Here is a 20,482-nt window from a genome sequence, read left to right on the forward strand (position 1 = left end):
ATTCATAATGCAATCCATGAAAATGTGGAAAACAAGGCTTACAAGCAAATGAACAAAATGCTGTAATATTTCACAGCGCAGCACAATGTGACAAAACGCAGACCGCAAACCAATACGATATTTTTGAAATTAGTAGCACGTCATTTCAGTACATTTAAATACTCATAAATAGAAACACATTCATTTGAGATGCATCAAAGCTATATATACAAAATATTATATATATATATAACTCGTGCTATTATAAATATACAGACCACCCTATAAACAAAATTCCTGTCCATGTGGTCTTCCAGCGCTATGCATTTCATAACAGGGTTTTGTTTTGTAAGCTGACCTCACTATTGGCCTTAGATCAGTTAATCTGCGAACTCCAAGAACACACGGGGAAGATTTGCCCTTCAGAGGAGCATCCAGGATCATATCGCCACTGCCAGCCCATAAATGGAAACACGGAATTCACTATCCTCTAAAAGTCACTAAAAGCAATATAAAACTGCATGGTATGAGGAGTGAATGCACTTAAACGGAATCACGAAGTTTAACTTATAACGGCCTTATATCATTGCTGACTTAACGTCTTTTCGGAACCGCAGCATCATTTCAGATTTCGTCACTGCCACTGGATATTACTAACTTGTTGACGAATACGATCATCAGTTACCTTCAGAAACACAAGAATCTACTTCCTCCGTTTGACATATCTTTTAAAACAGTGTTTCGAAAGTACATCATCTAAAACGCATTTCCTTTAGTGGAAAGAAAACGGCACATTGGTATTTAAATACAAGCAATAGGTCTATAAAAGACACCGGCAATTGACTTACTGGGGTTGGTGACCCTGTAAACCAGTCTTGGACAAACGATGTGGATGTTTACGCGGATCTGATTACTTCAGAACTGTATTTGAGAGCAAGGTGCCAGGGTGAAGAGGAGAGGCCACGTCCTTTCAGAACGGAGTTTGAAATCTAAGGTCAAAACACAAAGGCCCTGAGCTTCCGGTCTCATTCGGCAAGCGTTCCTGCGCGGCTCCATTTTAAACTTTCACACTGCATGTGCTATAGGAGGCATATCCACAATATATGTGCACCAACTTCCACACACCAAAATACTTTCAAATTAAAACTTGCTTCAGCCAATTCTTTTAGAGCACTAAGAAGTTTGAAAAACACAAACTCGGATACCATATGTACCTACGATCACGTTATATTTTATACATGACCCTGTTTTGTGTTTCACGACAACAGAATGATATGGACAATAGCACTAATTACATGGAAAGGAGTATTAATTAATGGTACTACTAATAGACCATTTATTATCGTTATAAGTAGATAGTTAAATTCCATAAAATGATTAATGGGGAAGTAGGAGGAAAATACAGTCAGAGCCTTTACATAAAGCATTTTCTCACTCCTGTTTTCCCAGTTCCCATTAATCTGTGTTCTGCAGCCTCCCAGCGCTGCATTTCCTCTTTCTATTGTTGGTCTCCTGCCCTGTTGGGTCAGACACAGCCTGCACTGGCCCCTGACCTGAACTACTACCGCGGCACCGCTGCAGACACACGCGCACAGTTGTTTCATTCACTACCATGTGCAAAGACTAAGACACACACGAGAGAAAAGAGGCACAAAAATGGTTAATCATGCACGAACTCAGTCAGAGGCATGAATGCATTTAAACCGCCAAGAAACCAAAACTAAAATCACACACACAAATCACACATCCAGAAATGCCCCTGCTTGCAAATGAAATAAAAACAAGCGTATATAAAAAATGATAAAATACTCGATTCCAGTATTGCAAGTAATATTCAGCGACAACTACGATACGCCTTACGATACGTCAGTAATCGAGATTTTTATCAGTATTTCTAACTATGGCGGACAGGGAAATAATACATTAAACAATAAACAAAGTGAATGACTCCATTCATATGTTTCATTGACGTTATCGCGCCGCAGTTAAAGGCTTCTTTCGTTGTAATCGTGCCAATTAACAGTGACCCTCCTGCGGCGTTTAAAGGCCACAGTTTGGTTGATGTTACAGCGCTGGCTTGCTGCGCCTCTGTCACTCTCTCTGCCTCCTGCCGCGCCGCAGCTCCGGCCCGATGTGCCGCCGATGTAGCGCCGATTGAAGTTCTGGCCGCCCGGCGAAAGCTCGCTGCGGGGGGGCTGGGCGTACTGGGAGCGCTCGGAATAATTATTATGTTACTGAAGTGTAATTTACAACACAAGACGAGCCATAGCCGTCTTCGCCGTTTTCTTTTTTTTTCATTCCAATACGATTAAGATTTTTTTTTTAGTTGTAAACTTATGGACAAAGTCATCATGACGTACAATTAGGCCGAAAACCGTCATAAAACGTTAAAAGCTTTGAACAATAGCGACAACATGGTCTTAAAACCTGCCAGAGGGTAACAATTTATAGCGAAGAATATAACAAGGTATAAGGTTTTGAATCAAAACGTTTGATAGTTTAAATAGGCTCTGTTAGTATTTTGAGAAATTTATTTTAAAATCATTGACAGGGAAAACGGTTATTGTATTTAGGTCTACTAAACAGTACAAAACAGGGCAATAAATTTACTAAGTTGTTTCAACTGATTACCTGTAGACAAGGGATAATCAGGGATAATACTTGCCACGGTTCTGACAACGTCTTTATAGCCTAATAGAATAAACAGGAAAATAATCGCGGCACGCACCGCATCATTATTTAGTTCCGGAAGTTTCTTGAAACCTGAGATTAAGAAAATGTATCTGGCTTTCCAAAGAATGGAAATATTATTTGGAGCTTATGTTTTCAGTAAAAGTAATATACATTAGCAAATAAATGTGCAAGCCAAAAACAGCAAGGTAACCCATGACTATCAAAAACTAAAAAAAAATCTAAAAAAAAAAAAAGCCGACTTCGGATGTTTTTTTTTTATCTTCTTTTGCAAAGTGCAAATACCAGTTTAAGTCGCCTATTTGTGTGTGTTTTTGTGTGTATGTAAAGGAGTGTGCCAATGATATGAATGAGAGACCGCTTGTAATGCGTGAGCCTAAGTCAAAAGACCAGGCTGGGTGGGGGGGTGGTAATACCCCGCCGCGTTTTGACCTCGCAAACAACTCCCAACCTTCATCACACCCTCCGTCTCTTCACCATCCCCTTAAAGCTTCATCGCTCATTTCGCGCACTGACATATTCCAGCCAGCTGCCTCGGTCGATGGACAGCGGGAGCGGCCAAAAAGCACGGCGTCCCTAACGCTCCTCAACATCCTGCTCGCCCGCTGAAGCCGGAGTCACGCCGCGTTCCTGGCTGCGCTGAAGGAACCGACGCCGCAGCCTGTGTAGGATCCCCGAGCACCATCTAACAGTCTCAGCCGACGCTCCAAGGATATGCCCCCTTTTTTGGGAATCTGATACAAAATTTTATTCTCCCTAAAATTTTATTTTTTCCTAAATTATTTTTCATTTAAGCACACCTATCTTAGTTCATCCTGTTTAGCAGCCTATAATAGTAGTATTTATATCAACAGTACTATATTACGGCAGCATCCTTTTTTTTACTAAGTGTATTATAGTCTATACATAATTTATTTCTATTGTTATTTATTTTCTGCTACAGCTGTATACACTCTACCTTTATTTGAAATATAGACTTAGCTTTATTACCGGCTTTCGGGGCATCTTTACACATCGCGAAACCACATTATTTTGATCGCATAACCTGGATACAAGTGGAGAAACGCCTGCGCTGGATAGCCACTCCGCTATCTCGTTTTCCCCGGTGTAGAATTGGCTTCCGTGTCGCATGGATAAAAGGGTAGGTTCGCTGTCTGTTATCATTATAATTACTATCTAACCCTCAATCTCTGTACACTTTACCACCGCGGAATACTTCAATCACGATGATCATAAAATACGCGCATTTAATATCTAGAGATCTAGGACTGTTTTTCCATCTGTCTTGTTCGTCTTGTTATTATGTGCCATTTCGACCACTCGACATGGCACTATTGCCTCTCCACTCACTACCCTCTGTTCTTTCACCGGGGGAATCGCTACTTGTACTGTAAAAGCTTAGTTAATATCTGACTATAATGCAAGTCGTGTATTTATGGGTACGGTGGAACTTCACGAACATATATTATTATTATTATTATTATTATTATTATTATTAGTGTTATTCTTGTTTTTACTATAATAATAATAATAAAAATAATAATAATGCAACTTTCCACTCCAATTGCAATTGCTGTGCATCAGATGCTGTTTGATAATTGTTGCCAGTGTGCCTTAGTAGTTTTAATTAAAAAGTAGAATCGTTAAATATTCACCTGATAAACATATATTAATCTCAGATGTAGCCTACCTATCCTGCGTTTATTCACCAAAACTTATTCAGCGGAGGAAGATGATCATTTCACGTCTAACCATGAACTGCATGGGTACATCAGTCGAAGTAATTCATGCGAATTAACTTGTTTTAGAACAAGGTACGAAACGGCTGTATAAAATAAAAGCTTTGTCTGACTAGTATCGTCAGTAAGAAAGGGGAGTTTGGGAACGGAGAAACCGTGTTGCAAAAGAATAGAGAAAAAGACAGACGGAAAGAGCGAAAGGCGAAGTCGGTAAGTAGGTCAACTTTCTTGCTACAGTGAGTTAATGACTGGAGCCAAGCGCAGTGCAAGATGTTGCCCTCCCCTTATGGCCCTGTTCTATATATGATGGACAAAATTATCGTGAAATTTCGGGCCATAAAATCATTTATTAAACAGAACTCTCCCTTTCTTTTCTTTGATTGTGTCTAACCTATATGAATATATAACTGATTCTAAAGTTCATTTATGTGGAACGTTTAATGATGAATTATCGATTAAACGTTTCCATATGTTACAATTCAGTTATGTTAATAATTATTATTTAAATTGTTTATTGCCAACATATTCGGTAGTGCAGGCACAAACACTGGTCGTTTTACATCTTTAGCATAGCTATAAATATATACAGGCCTAGTATCTGAAGTAGCCTACGTATCTTATTGAAAACAATTTCATCATAAAACACATAGGCTACTGGTTTATATTTACATGAGTGTTATTGTTTTGCCCGTCTTTGATTATGTTACCAACCATTTCTGCAACATATATGCATCAGCGTACATGAACACCTCACGAGCACAGGGGTGAAGCAGTATTGGAATTACTAAACAATATGTAACTTTTAAAAGTGCAATTTATAATAACTCCATACTTCTTTTCTTTCCGCACAGTATACGCCTTGAATCCTAAAGACATGGGTGTCATTAGACATACATTTCACAGCATGCTATATACTTATCCACTATCCTATCTCGATATTAAATATTTCAAAATATACCCATTAAACTTTTTAAAAAGTCTCATTTATTAAGTGCTAAAATGGGATCGTTCTTTGGCACGTTTGAAATATGACGAGATGAACCTTTCGCTTGATGGCGGGCGTCGCTGGAAGGAACTTGGTATTAACGAGAAACTTTAACAGGACCACACTGCTAACACGCAAATTATTAAAGCACGGCACCGTTGCGCTGTTAAAATTATATTTACAGTGGTGTTATTTAATATAAAAAGTAGGCCTAACAGTTGAGTCACATAAACACACTATGGTCTATAACTATTTGGAGAATAAATAAAATCATGACAGAATGTTTTTCACAAGCGTTCGTCATAATATATACAGATTTTTAAATAATATACTTTAAGTTCTTTACCATATCGAGCATTACACGCTTTGTTTCAGTTGTAATCTTAACTTCCTTACATTATTATACTTTTGAAGGGCACTGAAACGATTAACAGAAATGAAAATGTGTAAACGCCTTTCGAGGTGTAATAAAACGGCGTGCAAATATATTAATTAAACATAAATGTATATGTTGTTTGGCTTGTATCAGTTGAAACATTTCTTGTTAACCGGTTCTAAAGTTTCAATGCTGAATTAATTATAGTACCACAATAAGACGACATTTCAAACTGAATAAGTGAAAAAATCACGTGATTTCCTTGGAATTATTACAAAGGTATGTAGAATCTGAAAGATTGTAAAAGCTTCTTTAGTTTTACAAATAAAACAAAACAAAAATAAAACATAAACACTACACTCCAAAAACAATCTCATGACAGAACAGTCACAGGCCGCAGGTAAAATATTATTTCAATAAAGTAATCCGACCTTAAGCAAATAACCTCTTTTATTTTTCATTAACATGATTCATATGCATTTCCAGCACAAGCCAAAACAGGATTTTGGTATTGTAATTGTCTGAAGGATAAAGTTTGTGTGTTAGTGAGAGATCCTTGAATGTAACTTTCTAATATTATTTCCATTCATCTCAATTCTGCATTTTGAAAAATGATTCCAGAGTTCGTCTCGCGCTTTTGAAAAGAGGACAGTGAATGTTACTATCGCTGGAACAGGCGTTGCTTGTAATACGCCATGTTAATGATAAAATTATGATGCCGTGCTACTTTCTTGGAGCAGGTGGATGCGTAAACCAAATTGCATCAAATATCCGATACAAAATTGCGCTTGTATTATACTATGTAACTAATTATATAATCATGCAATATATAATGAGTGAAGTGTACCTATAATGTGCGTGAATTTTGAAGAAATTGACACGTGTTTATTTTGCTATTGGTGCTTCTAGTACAGGGTGAGTGTGCGTGTATGCCTCTGCGTATTTGTATTTTTTTGTTTTAGTGTGCGAAAGTATGTTGGAGAGTAGAGCTCATTAATGTTTACAGACAGCTGCGTGCATGTTGGTGTGCGTCCCACCGAGGTTGTCGGCAACGGTGAGGCGATGCGTGCAGAAAAATCGCACATCAAAGAGCCTCCAGTTTCAGTAATTAACGAGGAGGAGAGAAACTCATATGCGGCTAACGACCCCACGCGCGGCGCTGGGCTCCTCCTGGCAGTTTTCCATCTGCCTTCCTTTTCGTTATCGCTCATACTACGCGTGTTACTGATCTCAAATAATCACGGCCATTCCTTCGACCGGTAACAGCATTAATCATGACCTCCATTACCCTTCACTCAAGCCTTTCGGTCTCCCTCTCTCCGAGAAGTATAAACCTCTTCTTTCTTTCAGTATGAGGACCTGGTGCAGTTCTCAGGGTCAGAGGGCATGCTTGTGGGGGGGTACAGAGAAACCATGAGGTCACTTCCCCCCCCCCACTATGGCCACCCTGTTGCAGACTCCCTCAAACACCACCGAGACCAGATATATGGGTCAGTACAATCATCCAAGTCTAATTTACTTCACAGTGGGCTATTGTGTATTGAGTGTGTGTGTTGCATAGCCGATGCATAGTATCGATTTGATATCCCTTTACTGTCCATGCATGTGTTTTTAGATGTTGTTTCTGTTGTACATTAATTGGTTGCCCTTTGACTACTAATTTGGTTGCCCTTCACATCTCTGCTCTCTAACTTGCTTGCGTTTCTCGCAGCATATGCCAATGCGTCTGCCTGCCGCTTAGTTAAAACTCACTCTTCAATCTCGTCGCTTCTCAGTCACCCCCTGTTTCCACTGCTGGCTCTGGTGTTTGAGAAGTGTGAGCTGGCCACCTGCTCTCCGCGGGACTCCACCGCGTCGTCCAGTCAGCCACACCTCCACGGGGGGACCAGCCACAATGACGTCTGCTCCTCCGACTCGTTTAACGACGACATCACTGCTTTTGCTAAGCAGGTGCCCGCACATGTCCGTCTCTGCTCTCGTAGCGCAGTTGGTTTTTCTGCTCAGAGCTTCTACTGTAAATATTAAAATAACTTTAGGCAGCCATTAATATTGGAAATACTGGCATAATCACTAATGCAACACTGATTTTTTTTCACGCTCCTCAGATTCGCTCAGAGAAGCCGATTTTTTCATCAAACCCCGAACTGGACAACTTGGTATGCAACACGCATAGGCAAAGATACACACTTTCACACACATTCTCCTACTTCCTGATCCTATCTTGCTTTTAGAGCATGGATTCCTAGTTATGTTCAGTTTCTTTCAGTTTCAATACTCAAGCAGCACTTTGTACTCTATGTAAGGGTCTCGTCTTTTGAAGTATAAGGAAATCCTAGTCTGTCATTATCATAGGCCAGTGTTTCCCAATCTAGTCCTCGGGGGCCCACAGTCAGTCCATGTTTTTGCTCCTTCTTAGCCCCCTGCTAGTCAGTCCACGTTTCTGATGTAGCAAAAACATGGACCGTCTGAGGGTCCCTGAGGAACGGATTGGGAAACACTGTCACAGGCAACACGACTATAATTTTCTGCTCTCTTTCCACTTGATTCAAGATGATTCAGGCGATTCAGGTCCTGCGCTTCCACTTGCTGGAACTTGAGAAGGTACTGGCTTTCATCTCACTTCGCCCCTCTAGCCTTCCCTTGCCTGTCGTTTTCAGTTCTCAGGAATAACAGACCTCAATAGCTACGGTCTGCCTCTTACATGTAGCATTTATAAACCTCTTTGTGATGTTTTACTTTAAGGTCCATGACCTCTGTGACAACTTCTGCCACCGTTACATCACCTGTCTGAAAGGTAAAATGCCCACTGACCTGGTCCTGGATGATCGGGAGGGCGGGTCAAAGTCAGACATGGAGGATTTCACTGGCTCCTGCACCAGTCTATCAGATCAGGTGAGTTACAGCCATATCTATGCTAGTCAGACCCACTGAAAAAAACAGGCTGGCTTACGTACAAGCAGCCTCTATAGGTATGACGATGCACCACTAAAAGCACGCAGAATCTTGAAGAATCAATTCTTTTTGAAAAGTTAAATATTTTTGCTAGATAGCCTAATTTTTGTTTTCAAAAAAGGAGAGTAACTATTATTATTACTAGTATTATTCAATATGGAATATACTGTATATATACTATATATTATATATACTATCTAATATACTAATATCTAATATAATATACTATAAAGTTTTAAGTTAGTGTGTCTCTAACTTGACGTGAGAGGCTTGCTTCAGACATGGCCCTGTGCGGATCTACCCTCATTCATTCCTCACATTGCTTTTGTCCAGAACCAGTCGTGGCTGCGGGACCCAGAGGACTGCGTTTCTACCCCCTCGGGGACCCCTGGCCCCTCCTCCTGCGGCATGCCTTCCCATGGCACCGACTGCAGTGACGCCGGTATGCCTCACGGACGCTCGACCGCCTCATGCTGAAAGCCTCACTGGAGTATGGAGTATGGAGACTCCTCTCCGTACTGCTCAGCACTGAGCAGCACTAAATAATCACTTTGACATTACTGATAATTATATTATTCCACTGATAATCGTGAAGAGATGTATTTTTCCAGGCCTCGGGGCTTTTGGTGGCTGCATTTTTTTAAGAATGAATTGGTCACTTCAGACTGCATTGAAAAATAGAGCGGATAGAATATATATAGGGAAAAGATATCTACATATGTACATAAATGTGCTTTTGTTTCCCAGATACACAGTACTGTAGGCATGCAGACTCTGCTCTGTTACAAACAGTGATCAGGGTGTGTTAGAGGGGCATAAATAACCTGGCAGGTTCAGGGGGCCCTGCACTTCACAAGATATAATTAGGCAGAGGATCTAAGGTGACATTTTGTCTGAGACTCTGTATGTATTACTGGAAATGTTAGGTTTTGCTGGGTATGCAGATGCACGAGAAACTATGGGCCACAGAGTAAAACCCGACAGACTCTCTTCCGTACCACGTGTCCGTGGTGACGATCCTCTCCGCTTGTCTCCCCGGATGGCAGGGGACGGTCTCGATGGCGCCGTGGCCTCCCCCAGCACGGGCGAGGAAGACGAGACCGACCGGGACAGGAGGAACAACAAGAAGCGGGGGATCTTCCCCAAAGTAGCCACTAACATTATGAGGGCTTGGCTCTTCCAGCATCTATCGGTGAGCAATGAGACAGAGCAGATACTGAAAGTGCCACCAAAACACGCCGTTCACACCCTGTTTCTTAATGAAGACCACAGCACAATTTTTTTTTTCTTTTTTCAATGAAGAGCTTCTTCCTTGCCTTTTGGGACTTCAGTCCTGCTTCTAGGAGCCTGATACGATCTGTCCTATCAGTGCACGTCATACCTGCACTTTTCCCATTCCTTTTGAAGGTCACTTGATGTCATCTTCCAATTCATGAAAAACTGTCGGATAAGTTAACGGTCATCTCTGGCATTAGAAAGTCACTTCTGCCCTCTACCTGGCTGGTTTCTGGTCGTTCCCAGTGTCTCCTGCTTCGCCTTGTTCTTGTGTCCTGCTGTCTTAGAAATTTTCAACCTGGAAGCAGCCTGCTGCTCAGCGTAGCCTTCAGCCAGCAGAACCAGGATTTAAAAAGGCAGATTTATTTAAAGATACAGAGAGGTCTCTTAATTTTTTCCACAACTGCATATAATACAGACACTCCTCACTCAATGACCTACCTGCGACCACATGGACTTGTGTCCAGCTCTCTGGCCAGCTGGTATCGTACACGGTACAAGATTTAATGGAGTCGGAAGCACAGTAGCAGAGGAAGGAGTAGCGGGTAGAATGGAAGGAGTAGCAGAATAAAAGCAGTTCACTGCAAAGGCGTTAGCTGGTATGTTTTCGAAGGCAAATGTGGCTTTATTAGAACTAGGGAGTATGGACCCGAATGTTGAACGGTTTATGAAAGTGGAACGGCAATTTAATAAACTTTTATGACGCCGTCGTGAAATTCATGAACAAAGGAAAATTACACAGCAGACCACACTTACGGGATTCTTCTCGAAAGCTGCACCGAAGACCCCTACACGTCCTCCCGTTTGCTGCATTTACAGTATGCAAACTTATGCAACGTATACGTTTTCCTCTATTCTGTTTATTACAGCACAGTACACTACTGTATAAACATTTATAAATACACAAAATGCTACGAACGGTGCATAGGTGACATACATCTAAAGATGATTCAGCCAAACCCCCTACCAGTACAGCAGGCTTGAAATATCACCATGGGTCAGGTCCTGGCTTATCGACCAATTCGCTTAACATCCTAGTCGTAGGAACAGAACTCCGTCGCTATGTGATGCGTGTCTGGACATATTTTACAGCACCGCCCCCTTATAACTACACTATCCGGCACCATTGCAGTGCTGTATTAGACACTGAATTCAGAAGCCGTGAATAGAGCTACTACCGTTTGGCAAACCGCAGGACGGCAGGTCGATTAAGGACACAGACTCAGAACCTGAAAGTTAGCCCTGGGGGGAGGGGAAGGTGGGGGGGCTTCAACCTGCTTTACTCATTGGCTTACAGGTCTGGTGAGATACGCAGCTATATAAACTGCTCATCAGGTCATGGTGAACATGCAGCCTTGTCCAGGAAATACACAGTGTAGAAGGAAGGAGGGAACAGCTACTCTCGTTTATGTAATTCAACCGGCATCCTGGGGGTTTGGTCCCTTTCATTGTGTCCTTTGCTGTCTGTCAACACTGTACCAGATAAGTAGTTATGAAAGATGGATGGACCTTTCCTTTGTAAATCCTGTATTCCGCTGTTTTGTATGGGGACTGTTCCTGCGTCACAGTGTCTACGCTGCTATCAATGCAGATTTTTAATGCTGAGAATGAAGCTGCCGTTTTTTTTAATTGATATGTCTTTTGGTCGACTCCATTTAAAAAAGCCTGTTTTCATATATACATAGGAAGGTACTTTCAAGATCTTCTGCTTTTTTTGATAGCTATTTTACACATGTACAGTTTTCGTGTTAATAAAATACGTCGAAAGTAATTCAATTGAACTGCTAAACCGGAGAAATGGACTGAACACTTAGTCATGACTGGAATTGTAACAAGTATGTGTTAATTAGCAGATAATTGGAACGGTTTTAATGACTTCCTGAAAGGATCCTAATTACCGAAGGTACTGCCTCATCGCCCCAGAGTGGGAGAGAGAGAGAGAGAAGAGAAAGGGGGGGGGGGGAGGTGTGGTGGAGAGGAAGAAGAGAGAAATGTAGGGAGAGGTTTTTCCTCTTGCCCTGCCTGCCCTGTCTTAAGGCCCAGCAGTAAAGCGAATCAGAGAATTTACACCACTGCATTTCATCTCACTGCATTTCATCTCACTGCATTTCATCTCCTCCACCATGCTCCATGTGTTCCTTAGCGTTGTGCCACCGGAGAGAACTGCGCAGACGCAGGCGCAGCTACTGAGGCATGCGGATTAAACAGTTTTCCCTCGGCTTCTCTCAGTCTGCATCCCGCACGCACTTCACCATTGTAATTTCCCATGGTGCTTTGTTGAGGATGGAGGTATATTTTAATTGCATCATTAGCGCGTCGATGGGTGCCTTGTGAAAGGCGGCGAGCAGCACCGACATCAGAACTCACCCGCTGTCAGCATTTTCCCTCACACTCCGATCCCGTGAGTGTGACCAGTGTGCACAGAATATACTGTATGATATACTGACATGATTCTGTGTGTCCTCTCCCAGCATCCGTACCCTTCTGAAGAGCAGAAAAAGCAGCTCTCCCAAGACACCGGTCTCACCATCCTGCAGGTCAACAACTGGTCAGTACCATCACTGTTGGTGCAGTTTATAGCAGCCTCCTGCTCTGAATTAATCAATACAGCACAATTGGTTCATACTCTGAAGCAAAAGTAGAGTATTTTGTTGTTTTTATTTAATATGTCCATGCAATAATGCAGATGACAGACAGACAGACAGACAGACAGACAGATAGATAGATAGATAGATGCGATGGAATTTTATGTAGACAGGAAGGACATTTAATGTGATGCAAAGTAGCAGGTGAAGTGTCACTTTCCCTAAGCACGTGACCATATGACATGTCCTGTGTGTAACTTTCCATTATCTCTATTCCAGGTTTATCAATGCAAGGCGCAGAATAGTCCAGCCCATGATAGACCAGTCAAATCGCTCAGGTGGGGAAAATTTGCTGCGTTTGATATGACTCTTCACCCGTGACTTTGTGTGTGCATCAGCGTACCTGACGTTCCCTTTTCTTTGTCTGGCGAAGGTCAAGGCGCCCCCTATAGTCCAGAAGGAGCAGCGATGGGGGGCTACGGACTGGAAGGACAGTCCCATTTGGGCCTCAGGACTGCAGGTGAGAGATACAGGACAATATTACACATACAAAGAATACAAGCAACACAGATAAGAGGTATAGCTGCTTCTAAGACCAATTCTAATGACTCAGGTCAGGCTATATGACAGTTTGTAGAGGGGCGCAGCAGACAAGGTAGTGTAGGCTAGCTAGTCATTGGGGGCGGGAGTGCAATTTGTTAATTGTAACATATTTTGTACAGCTAGCTAAATTCTCGACGCTCCATATGCATGCATGTTTCCTCAAACCACTCCAAATGTTGACTTAATCGCAGTGTTAATCGCGATCACAGAGATATTTTACATATCTGAGTGTCACCGCTCTCTGGGTGCTCCATTCATTAGATACCACATTTTTACAGCAGTGCTTTTGAAGAAATACTCTAGTATAAACAGCGTAGATAATGAAGCGTTAATTAGAGGAGGGGACCTGGGGGGGGGCGCGGGGGGACATAAACCACAGCTCTCTGGTTATTAAATATGAAAGCTGCACAGTTTGGCTGCAGCACGATTGTGGGGGCACTTTGTAAAGGCTTCATTTGCACTTCATTTACAAACTCACAAGTCTGGCTGAGGGTCCCCTGTACTGGAAATGGTGAGGTAGACATTGTCGCACGTCTGTTATAAATACCGTTCATTGTGCCCCAAAGCCAAACCCACCAAGTCCCGAGACCACCGGCTAATATATTTTCAAATGTGACTCGACAATTAGCCTCCACCAGCTCTTACTGCCAAACCAATACCAAGCCAGCTGATTTTGCACTCTGTATAACTGAATGTACCCTGCCTGAATTAATCGCAAATTATTTCCCCCATGAATGTCTCAACAGGACTTCAAGGAATGACAACCTTATCCTCAGATTACCCCGGGCCTGTCCTACCCCAGCCAGGGTACTCCCACGGTCCCCCTTCCCTGCATCCATACCCAGCCCCACACCCAGCCATGCTGCTGCACCCACCCCCCCACCCACATCCTGCCGAGCCCCTCATAGGCCAGGGCCTGGACATACATGCGCATTAACTGGGGATGGGGGAGGGGCATGAACAGGGAGGCCACACCCACACCGAGGCACTGTCACCACCTACAGCCAATCAGCACGGTCTGGCTTACACATCCAGACTCTCTCCAAACTTATACACATAAACATTCACTTATTTACAGCAGTCAGAACGAAAACACTGCTATATGTGCAGAAATATAAATAACGTCATAAACACCAAGCAGCAAATATCAATATTATTTGCAAGCCGAGATCAAACACACCACAAAGCGCAGCCTTTGATTCAGACGCACTCCTCTCCTCTCTTCCTGTCCTCTCCTCCCACAAATTAGCCCAGTGGCACAAAGAACCCATTATTTTCTAAAAGCCCCCCCCCCCCACCCGTCATCCCCCGCGCACTGGGTACCTTCTCCACCCTCGCTCTTCCGAAGGTCACGCCGCCGCGGCCACTGGGAGGCCTGTCCGCTTCGCGCCGGAACAGCGATAACCATCCGATGACGAGATGCAGCTGCCGCTCCCTTACAAAGCACCGTCCCCTGGATTTTCCGGCCGCCCAAAAATCCCCGAACGCGCAGGGAGCTACGTGAAAGGGGGCAGAGGGGCCGTCTCACCTAAAAAGGCGAACTGCACCGTCTCAGTCTTCCCATCTCTGCCTGGTTAATGCCCCCCCCCCCCCCAGAATGGCCTGAACTCACAAAGCAGCACATGAATGGGCAAATGATGCCGCTGTCTTCATTCTGCGACCACACCACATTTCCGCGAATGTCTTTTTTTGTTTATTATTTTCTGTAAATAGAAATATGTATCAGAGAAAGGACTTGAAGGTTTTTATATGTTTTCTTTTTTTTAACATGGCAGTCTTTGCCGTCTGTAAACATTCTAAGGATTTCCCTTAGCCTCCATGGCGTTAATACTTCCCTTTTCAAAGTACTTCCAGCCAGCCAGGGTGTCTGCGGGAGCCTCTTCCCTGGGTGTTCCCACAGCCTGCGCCACACATCGGCCTTCAACCAAGTCTTCCCCCCCGTGGGTCAATGTGACCGCCAGAGCAGCCCCGCCCCCCCGCCACCCACCCAGCCATGACACGCGCATCTAAAACAGCTCTTCCCGTCACACAGGCATTTATGCTGCCCCCCTCGCTGCACGTGCACCTCTGTACAGAACTGCCTCGTAATCTCCTCCGACTGCGGTAGAGACTCGGGGTCATTCCTGTCTCGCCTCTGAACGGACGAGGCCGGCAAAAAGACTCTCAAAACACAAACAGAGCTGCTGTAGCCCAGACCGTGTCCTTCTAACAAAGGACTTAGAAGATGATGTTAACAGTTATAATAATGATTATGACATTAAAATGCTCTTTTTCAAATATATTGTCGTGATTTCTTTTTCCCCTATAAGCAGGACTGCTCTCTTCACAGCTATCCACGGTTACATTAATGTCTTCCTTGCATTTTACAGATAATAGGTTATAATGCTTAATGTACAATATTTTGAAGGACATATATTAACATATATATTAATCTATTAAAACTGCAACCGCGGCTCATGCTGTACTGAAATTCATTCTGGTTGGTCTCATAAAAGGTTATTTCCCGTTTAGAGCATTATGCTCATTTCTCTGTGATCATACTTAGCCATGTACATTTTTATATTCCTTCTTACTCCGTTGTTATTAGTTCATAATACTCCCATACTCTCTCTATCTTGGGACTTCCCAGCCCTGCATTTCTCTGTCCCTCTCTCTCTGTAAAATTCAAATTTGAGGCAGGATAATTAGTCATTAAATGTCAAACATGAACTCAATCCACATCTGAGCTTCTGCACTCGAACCCCCACCAATGCCACCCCTGTTCCCTTTTACCCCCCCCCCCCCCTCCACAAGTCTGCTCAGGTGATTGATGCAGCTTGCAGCAGAGGTCAGAGTTTGTCCAGGGGTCAACAGGAAGTGGTTTGGGTCTTTGACCCTCAATGATGACCCCACGGGACACCCCTTTAACTCCTCTTCCTGTCAGCAAGGCCATCTGTCACTCCAGTACATTTAGCGTCTGTAACTACAGCTACTCTCTTCTCAAATATTGTCTTAGTACAGAAACAAAGCCCAGCCTCAATTATCATAAAATTACCTACGGACTCCACCAAATACTATGCAGAGTGTTGTTCACAGGGCAAAGATGCAATAAATGTGTTACCGCATGTGCAGTAGTATTGCACAGCAGTGCTACTGAAGACAAGATTTAGTGTCGGTACAGTGACTGTCCCTCGCGGTTAGAAAAAAAGGCACAGAAGACCGAAACCCAAGGTACAAACAGCATTAATGTACCCCATTTCTGTCCCTAAAAAAGTACATGTACCTACAGCTAGGGTATAACTGATGCTTGATGGTACAGCCCCAGTGACAAGTAATTGTGCCCTCAAAGGTACAAACAGCATTAATGTACCCCATTTCTGTACCTAAAAAAGTGCATGTACCTACAACTAGGGTATAACTGATGCTTGATGGTACAGCCTCAGTGACAAGTAATTGTGCCCTCAAAGGTACAAACTGGTACTTTTTTCTGACAGTGTTGGGTGACATGGAAATGCGACATGATGGCATCGTGCAAGCATGCATGCACGCTAGTGCAGCCAGGGTATGAAAAGCAGATAAATAATTCAGCTGTATCTTTTATTAGGTTGGTGTCGCTCTAAGGTGTGATGTAACACAGATGCTTGGCGTTAGGGTCTCAGCCTGTGGAGCGGCTGGATGAATGGAGGACTACGGGAAATTTCTGGCATTCCGAGACCTTCTGCTTCAGTTCCTGAGAAAAACAGAAGGATCACAAAGCATGCCGGGTTTCGGCGAGGCATTCGGAGCGCGGTGCAGACGCCCGCTTCCCCCGTATCCGTGGGCTGGGTCAGCCTGGCGCAGACTTCGCCTCCCCTTTCATCCTGCGATTCTCTCGCCATGGTTCACATTAGTTAGTTTGTAGAATTTTGGCCGATAAATCAGCAGACTGGATGGGTCACTGTTCATGCCTGCTGCCCCCAAATAAGCTGAATTTTCCCACAAGGCAACAGACTCCGGAGATGCACGTGAGGGAATCTCTCACCCATGTGCGTTATAATATATGACTTTGGTCACCTTTACGTACCAAAGATGTGAACCAGGGTTAATAATAAGCATTTTGGGATCTTGGCAATGAGTCTGTATAGGGGTGGTCTTTGTGTGCACGTGTATGCAAGTGTGTGTGTGTGTGTGTGTGTGTGTGTGTATCTGTGGTCCAGGTATATATTACATTGGGGGAACCAAATGTTCCCACAATGTGATAAAAACCTGTTATTTTGATACTTTTTCAGCCCCAAAAGAGGAAATTCAATTGCATAAAAATCTGTGAATGCAATCGAAAAAGTAAAAATGCCAAGAGTCTCAAATTTTATTTGGTTACTTATCGTTAAGGTTAGGGCTGGGTAGGGGGTAAGGTCATCATTTTTGGGATTAGGCTTATGCCCATAGAAATGAATGGACATGCATAAGTGTAGGTCTGTGTATGTGTGTGTGTGGGTGTGTGCATGAGGGTCTGTCAGTAGCCCATTCTTTGTGCGAGAGTATGAATGCATGCCTGCATGAGTGAGGGCCTGCAGGGGGCTGGGGGGCTGCACTGCCGATCATTAATCATCCAATTACACACCTGTCAGACTACAGACAAGCGGGAGCGGATGGCGGAGAGCAGCTTGGGGGTAGAAAGTGAAACAAATATGAGGGAGGGGCCATCGGGCTGGTATACTTAGGCCGTTTTTTTTTTTCAGGACAAAGATTGGAATGAAGGAAAAAGGGGGGCAAAGCCACAAAGGGAAAAAAGGAGAATAGAGGACTGGGATGTAAACCAAAAAGGCTGGGATTAATCCATACACACGTAAGACAGTGGGAAGCAGCCCCTCGGACCACAGTCCAAATGTCCATTTATTGCGTCTGACGAAGTTCGCCGACCGCGAATAACATTAGTTAGCAGGATTGAGTCTGCAACAGTATGTTAAGGTGGCGGGATGTCATGCAAATCGATGGAAATCCAGACATCAGTCTCTTCTGACCCAGGAACAAACCCAGTTATCGGCGTCTGACCATAAACCTCGTATCGTATTGTAATCGGGAAAAAAACGCACGGTGAAAGTTCAACATTGAAATCTGTAAAAGTTCATTCTGAACCGCATCACCAGCAACCAGCCGCGAAAGATTAAATCATTGCAAAGATTCTCAGTTTACCACTCAACTGATCTGGGAATATATAGATATTTTAAAATACTTATTGTGCCGTGTACCGTAACACGAGAATTCAATGCTTGCTTTTAATAATGGCCAGAAGGGAGAAAAGCCATATTGTGGATGTTTGGGCTACGTGTAACACAATGCTGGAACCGGCGTCAGCTGGTCCGGCTCGTATAGGACACTGTAAAGGACAGTAGCAGTCGATCACAGCGAATAACGGTGCTCTTTTGTTTTGCTAAAACTAAATTAAAGTTGCTGGACGTGTACAACGCAAAAAAACTGTCCCAGTCGACCTCACCTGCCATTTCCTTGGCCCAAAGAGCAGAAATGGTGACATACCTCCCACGACGTGCGCTTGTTGCTCAAAGTGCGTGTGCGCGCCCTTCCTTATTAGGCTATGTTCATAAATCTGTTTTCAATTATTACTCTTACCATTTTTATACAGTTATAGTAATTATCATGATAATTATTATATCACTCTCTCGTTGCATATCCATATGCTGAGAAGTATATTTAACACCACGACCTACGTTACTGATGATTTTACTATACGTTTTACCGTGCAACCGCTTCTAATCTGTGGCTCATGCTATGCACTTGGTTTGGAACAAGAAAAATTAAACATAAACATGAGAGCGCAGAAGTAGCCTTCAGTCATTAATTGTTTATTTTATGAATATTTTATTTAGGAATCTTACTCTATGTTCATTTATGATGGTTTCATTCATTATTGAGTAATTCTTTCAAAATTCTTTTGAAATACGTACATATTCAAAGGGGATTATACTACCTTTATAGCAGCTGAGTTGTGTAATCAGTCCCTGGCTAGAGCAGACAGCGTGACTTGAGAGACTGTGTTCATTTGGTCCTGCAGTGGCACTGTGAGATTGTGCGTTAAAAATGGCAGGAAATCCGTTTTCTTTTCCCTTTGCAGAGAGACCCTTTCCCTTTGCCTTGTTGCCCCAGGCATTAACCATCTGTGTTTTCAGAACCTTACTCCCCAGGGCAATATATTTTATTTATGAGATCACTGTACATCTGTATTACATCTCAAATGTATGCTAGCTCTATATATATATATATATATATATTTATAGACACACACACATATATACTGAGGTGCTTGATCATGCATCTTAACTGGAATAGTCCATGTGCTGTTACTGTGTCTTTAACCCGAAGATATGATGTATGTTATATTACGTCAGATATACAAAGTGTATGCTAAGACACGCTGTAATAATTTAAATCCAGAATGCATACCAAGTGCATCTTAGGCTTTTCTGGTTGTTCTCCAGTTTCAGAGTTGAGCTGCGCTATGTGCATCGAAATGAAATGAGCGTGTGTGTTACCAGGGGATTATGCAGTAACATGTTCCAGGGAGTGTTTATATGTGGGAGTGTTTGTGTGGTTGTGCAGATGGGGAAACTTCTTCGTGTGTGTGTGTGTGTGTGTGTGTGTGCGCGCGCGCGCGCGTGCGTAAGGCCTTACCCTTCCTTTGTTGCTCAGTGAAATATGGAGAGAGCACTTCTAAACACGGTGAGAGAGATAGAGTAGAGAAAAGAAAGCTAATGAAGTAATAACAGGAGCCTATCTGATTTTGTTCCAAAATAAAGACCTTAGAGAGATGAAAAATATGGGATTCAGTCTTAGGTATGCTTGACTTTTAAGTAACTTTTAGGTAGAAATGTAACAAAAGCTAAAAGAAAACACCGATGTCGCATTTCATATTGAGTACAGTATTAATTCATTTTATTTACATATCCATACCTATGCAAAACCTAAGGCTCATTTCCCCTCGCATTCAAGAAATAAAAACAGAACTGCTGATTTGTGGAAATCAGGCTTCCTTGAGAAGATCAGAACCGGGCTGATGCTGCCATCTGCTGCTAAAGAGACCAGTACAACAGGGCAAGACAAGAGGGCTACCGCTGTTTCCCACTAGGTGGCAACATGACGCTCAGCATGAGCAGCAAACTGCAATGCAAAGTGGCGAATCTGCAGTTTTCTGTGACCAATGTAAGGTGTGCGGCCCGCTGAGGGTCTACACCGGAATCGAGGGCATGAAGTGGGCAAGATCTCACGGCGGCTGGCTGGTAGAGCACTCGTATCACTCTTGGGCTCTGGAGCAAGGCCCTTGATC

General features: G+C 43.1%; 1 protein-coding gene and 1 long non-coding RNA gene across 2 annotated transcripts; one reads left to right on the forward strand and one right to left on the reverse strand.

Annotated features, from left to right (window-relative positions):
- The first annotated feature begins 3,118 nt into the window (after positions 1-3,118).
- On the forward strand, positions 3,119-15,464 carry meis3 (myeloid ecotropic viral integration site 3). Its single transcript, XM_048981991.1, has 12 exons — positions 3,119-3,811; positions 7,121-7,260; positions 7,546-7,720; positions 7,876-7,926; positions 8,321-8,371; positions 8,513-8,662; positions 9,056-9,164; positions 9,769-9,914; positions 12,469-12,545; positions 12,862-12,920; positions 13,016-13,102; positions 13,932-15,464. Exons 1-12 carry the CDS (start codon positions 3,800-3,802, stop codon positions 14,120-14,122), a joined length of 1,248 nt encoding a protein of 415 aa, XP_048837948.1. The 5' UTR covers positions 3,119-3,799; the 3' UTR covers positions 14,123-15,464.
- LOC125712206 (uncharacterized) lies at positions 9,991-19,196 on the reverse strand. Its single transcript, XR_007383213.1, has 3 exons — positions 19,130-19,196; positions 12,986-13,096; positions 9,991-10,323 (listed from the first exon to the last, which is right to left on the reverse strand). It is a non-coding gene; the product is annotated as an uncharacterized LOC125712206 (long non-coding RNA).
- Positions 19,197-20,482: the final 1,286 nt, after the last annotated feature.

Source organism: Brienomyrus brachyistius, chromosome 17 (assembly GCF_023856365.1).
Source record: "Brienomyrus brachyistius isolate T26 chromosome 17, BBRACH_0.4, whole genome shotgun sequence".
Taxonomy (NCBI): domain Eukaryota; kingdom Metazoa; phylum Chordata; class Actinopteri; order Osteoglossiformes; family Mormyridae; genus Brienomyrus; species Brienomyrus brachyistius.

Bases quoted from the DNA above. Each gene is read 5' to 3' on its own strand.
- meis3 (XM_048981991.1), top strand. The intron at 9,165-9,768 runs GTATGCCTCACG...CCCGGATGGCAG, and splicing joins CACCGACTGCAGTGACGCCG to GGGACGGTCTCGATGGCGCC. The intron at 9,915-12,468 runs GTGAGCAATGAG...GTCCTCTCCCAG, and splicing joins GGCTCTTCCAGCATCTATCG to CATCCGTACCCTTCTGAAGA.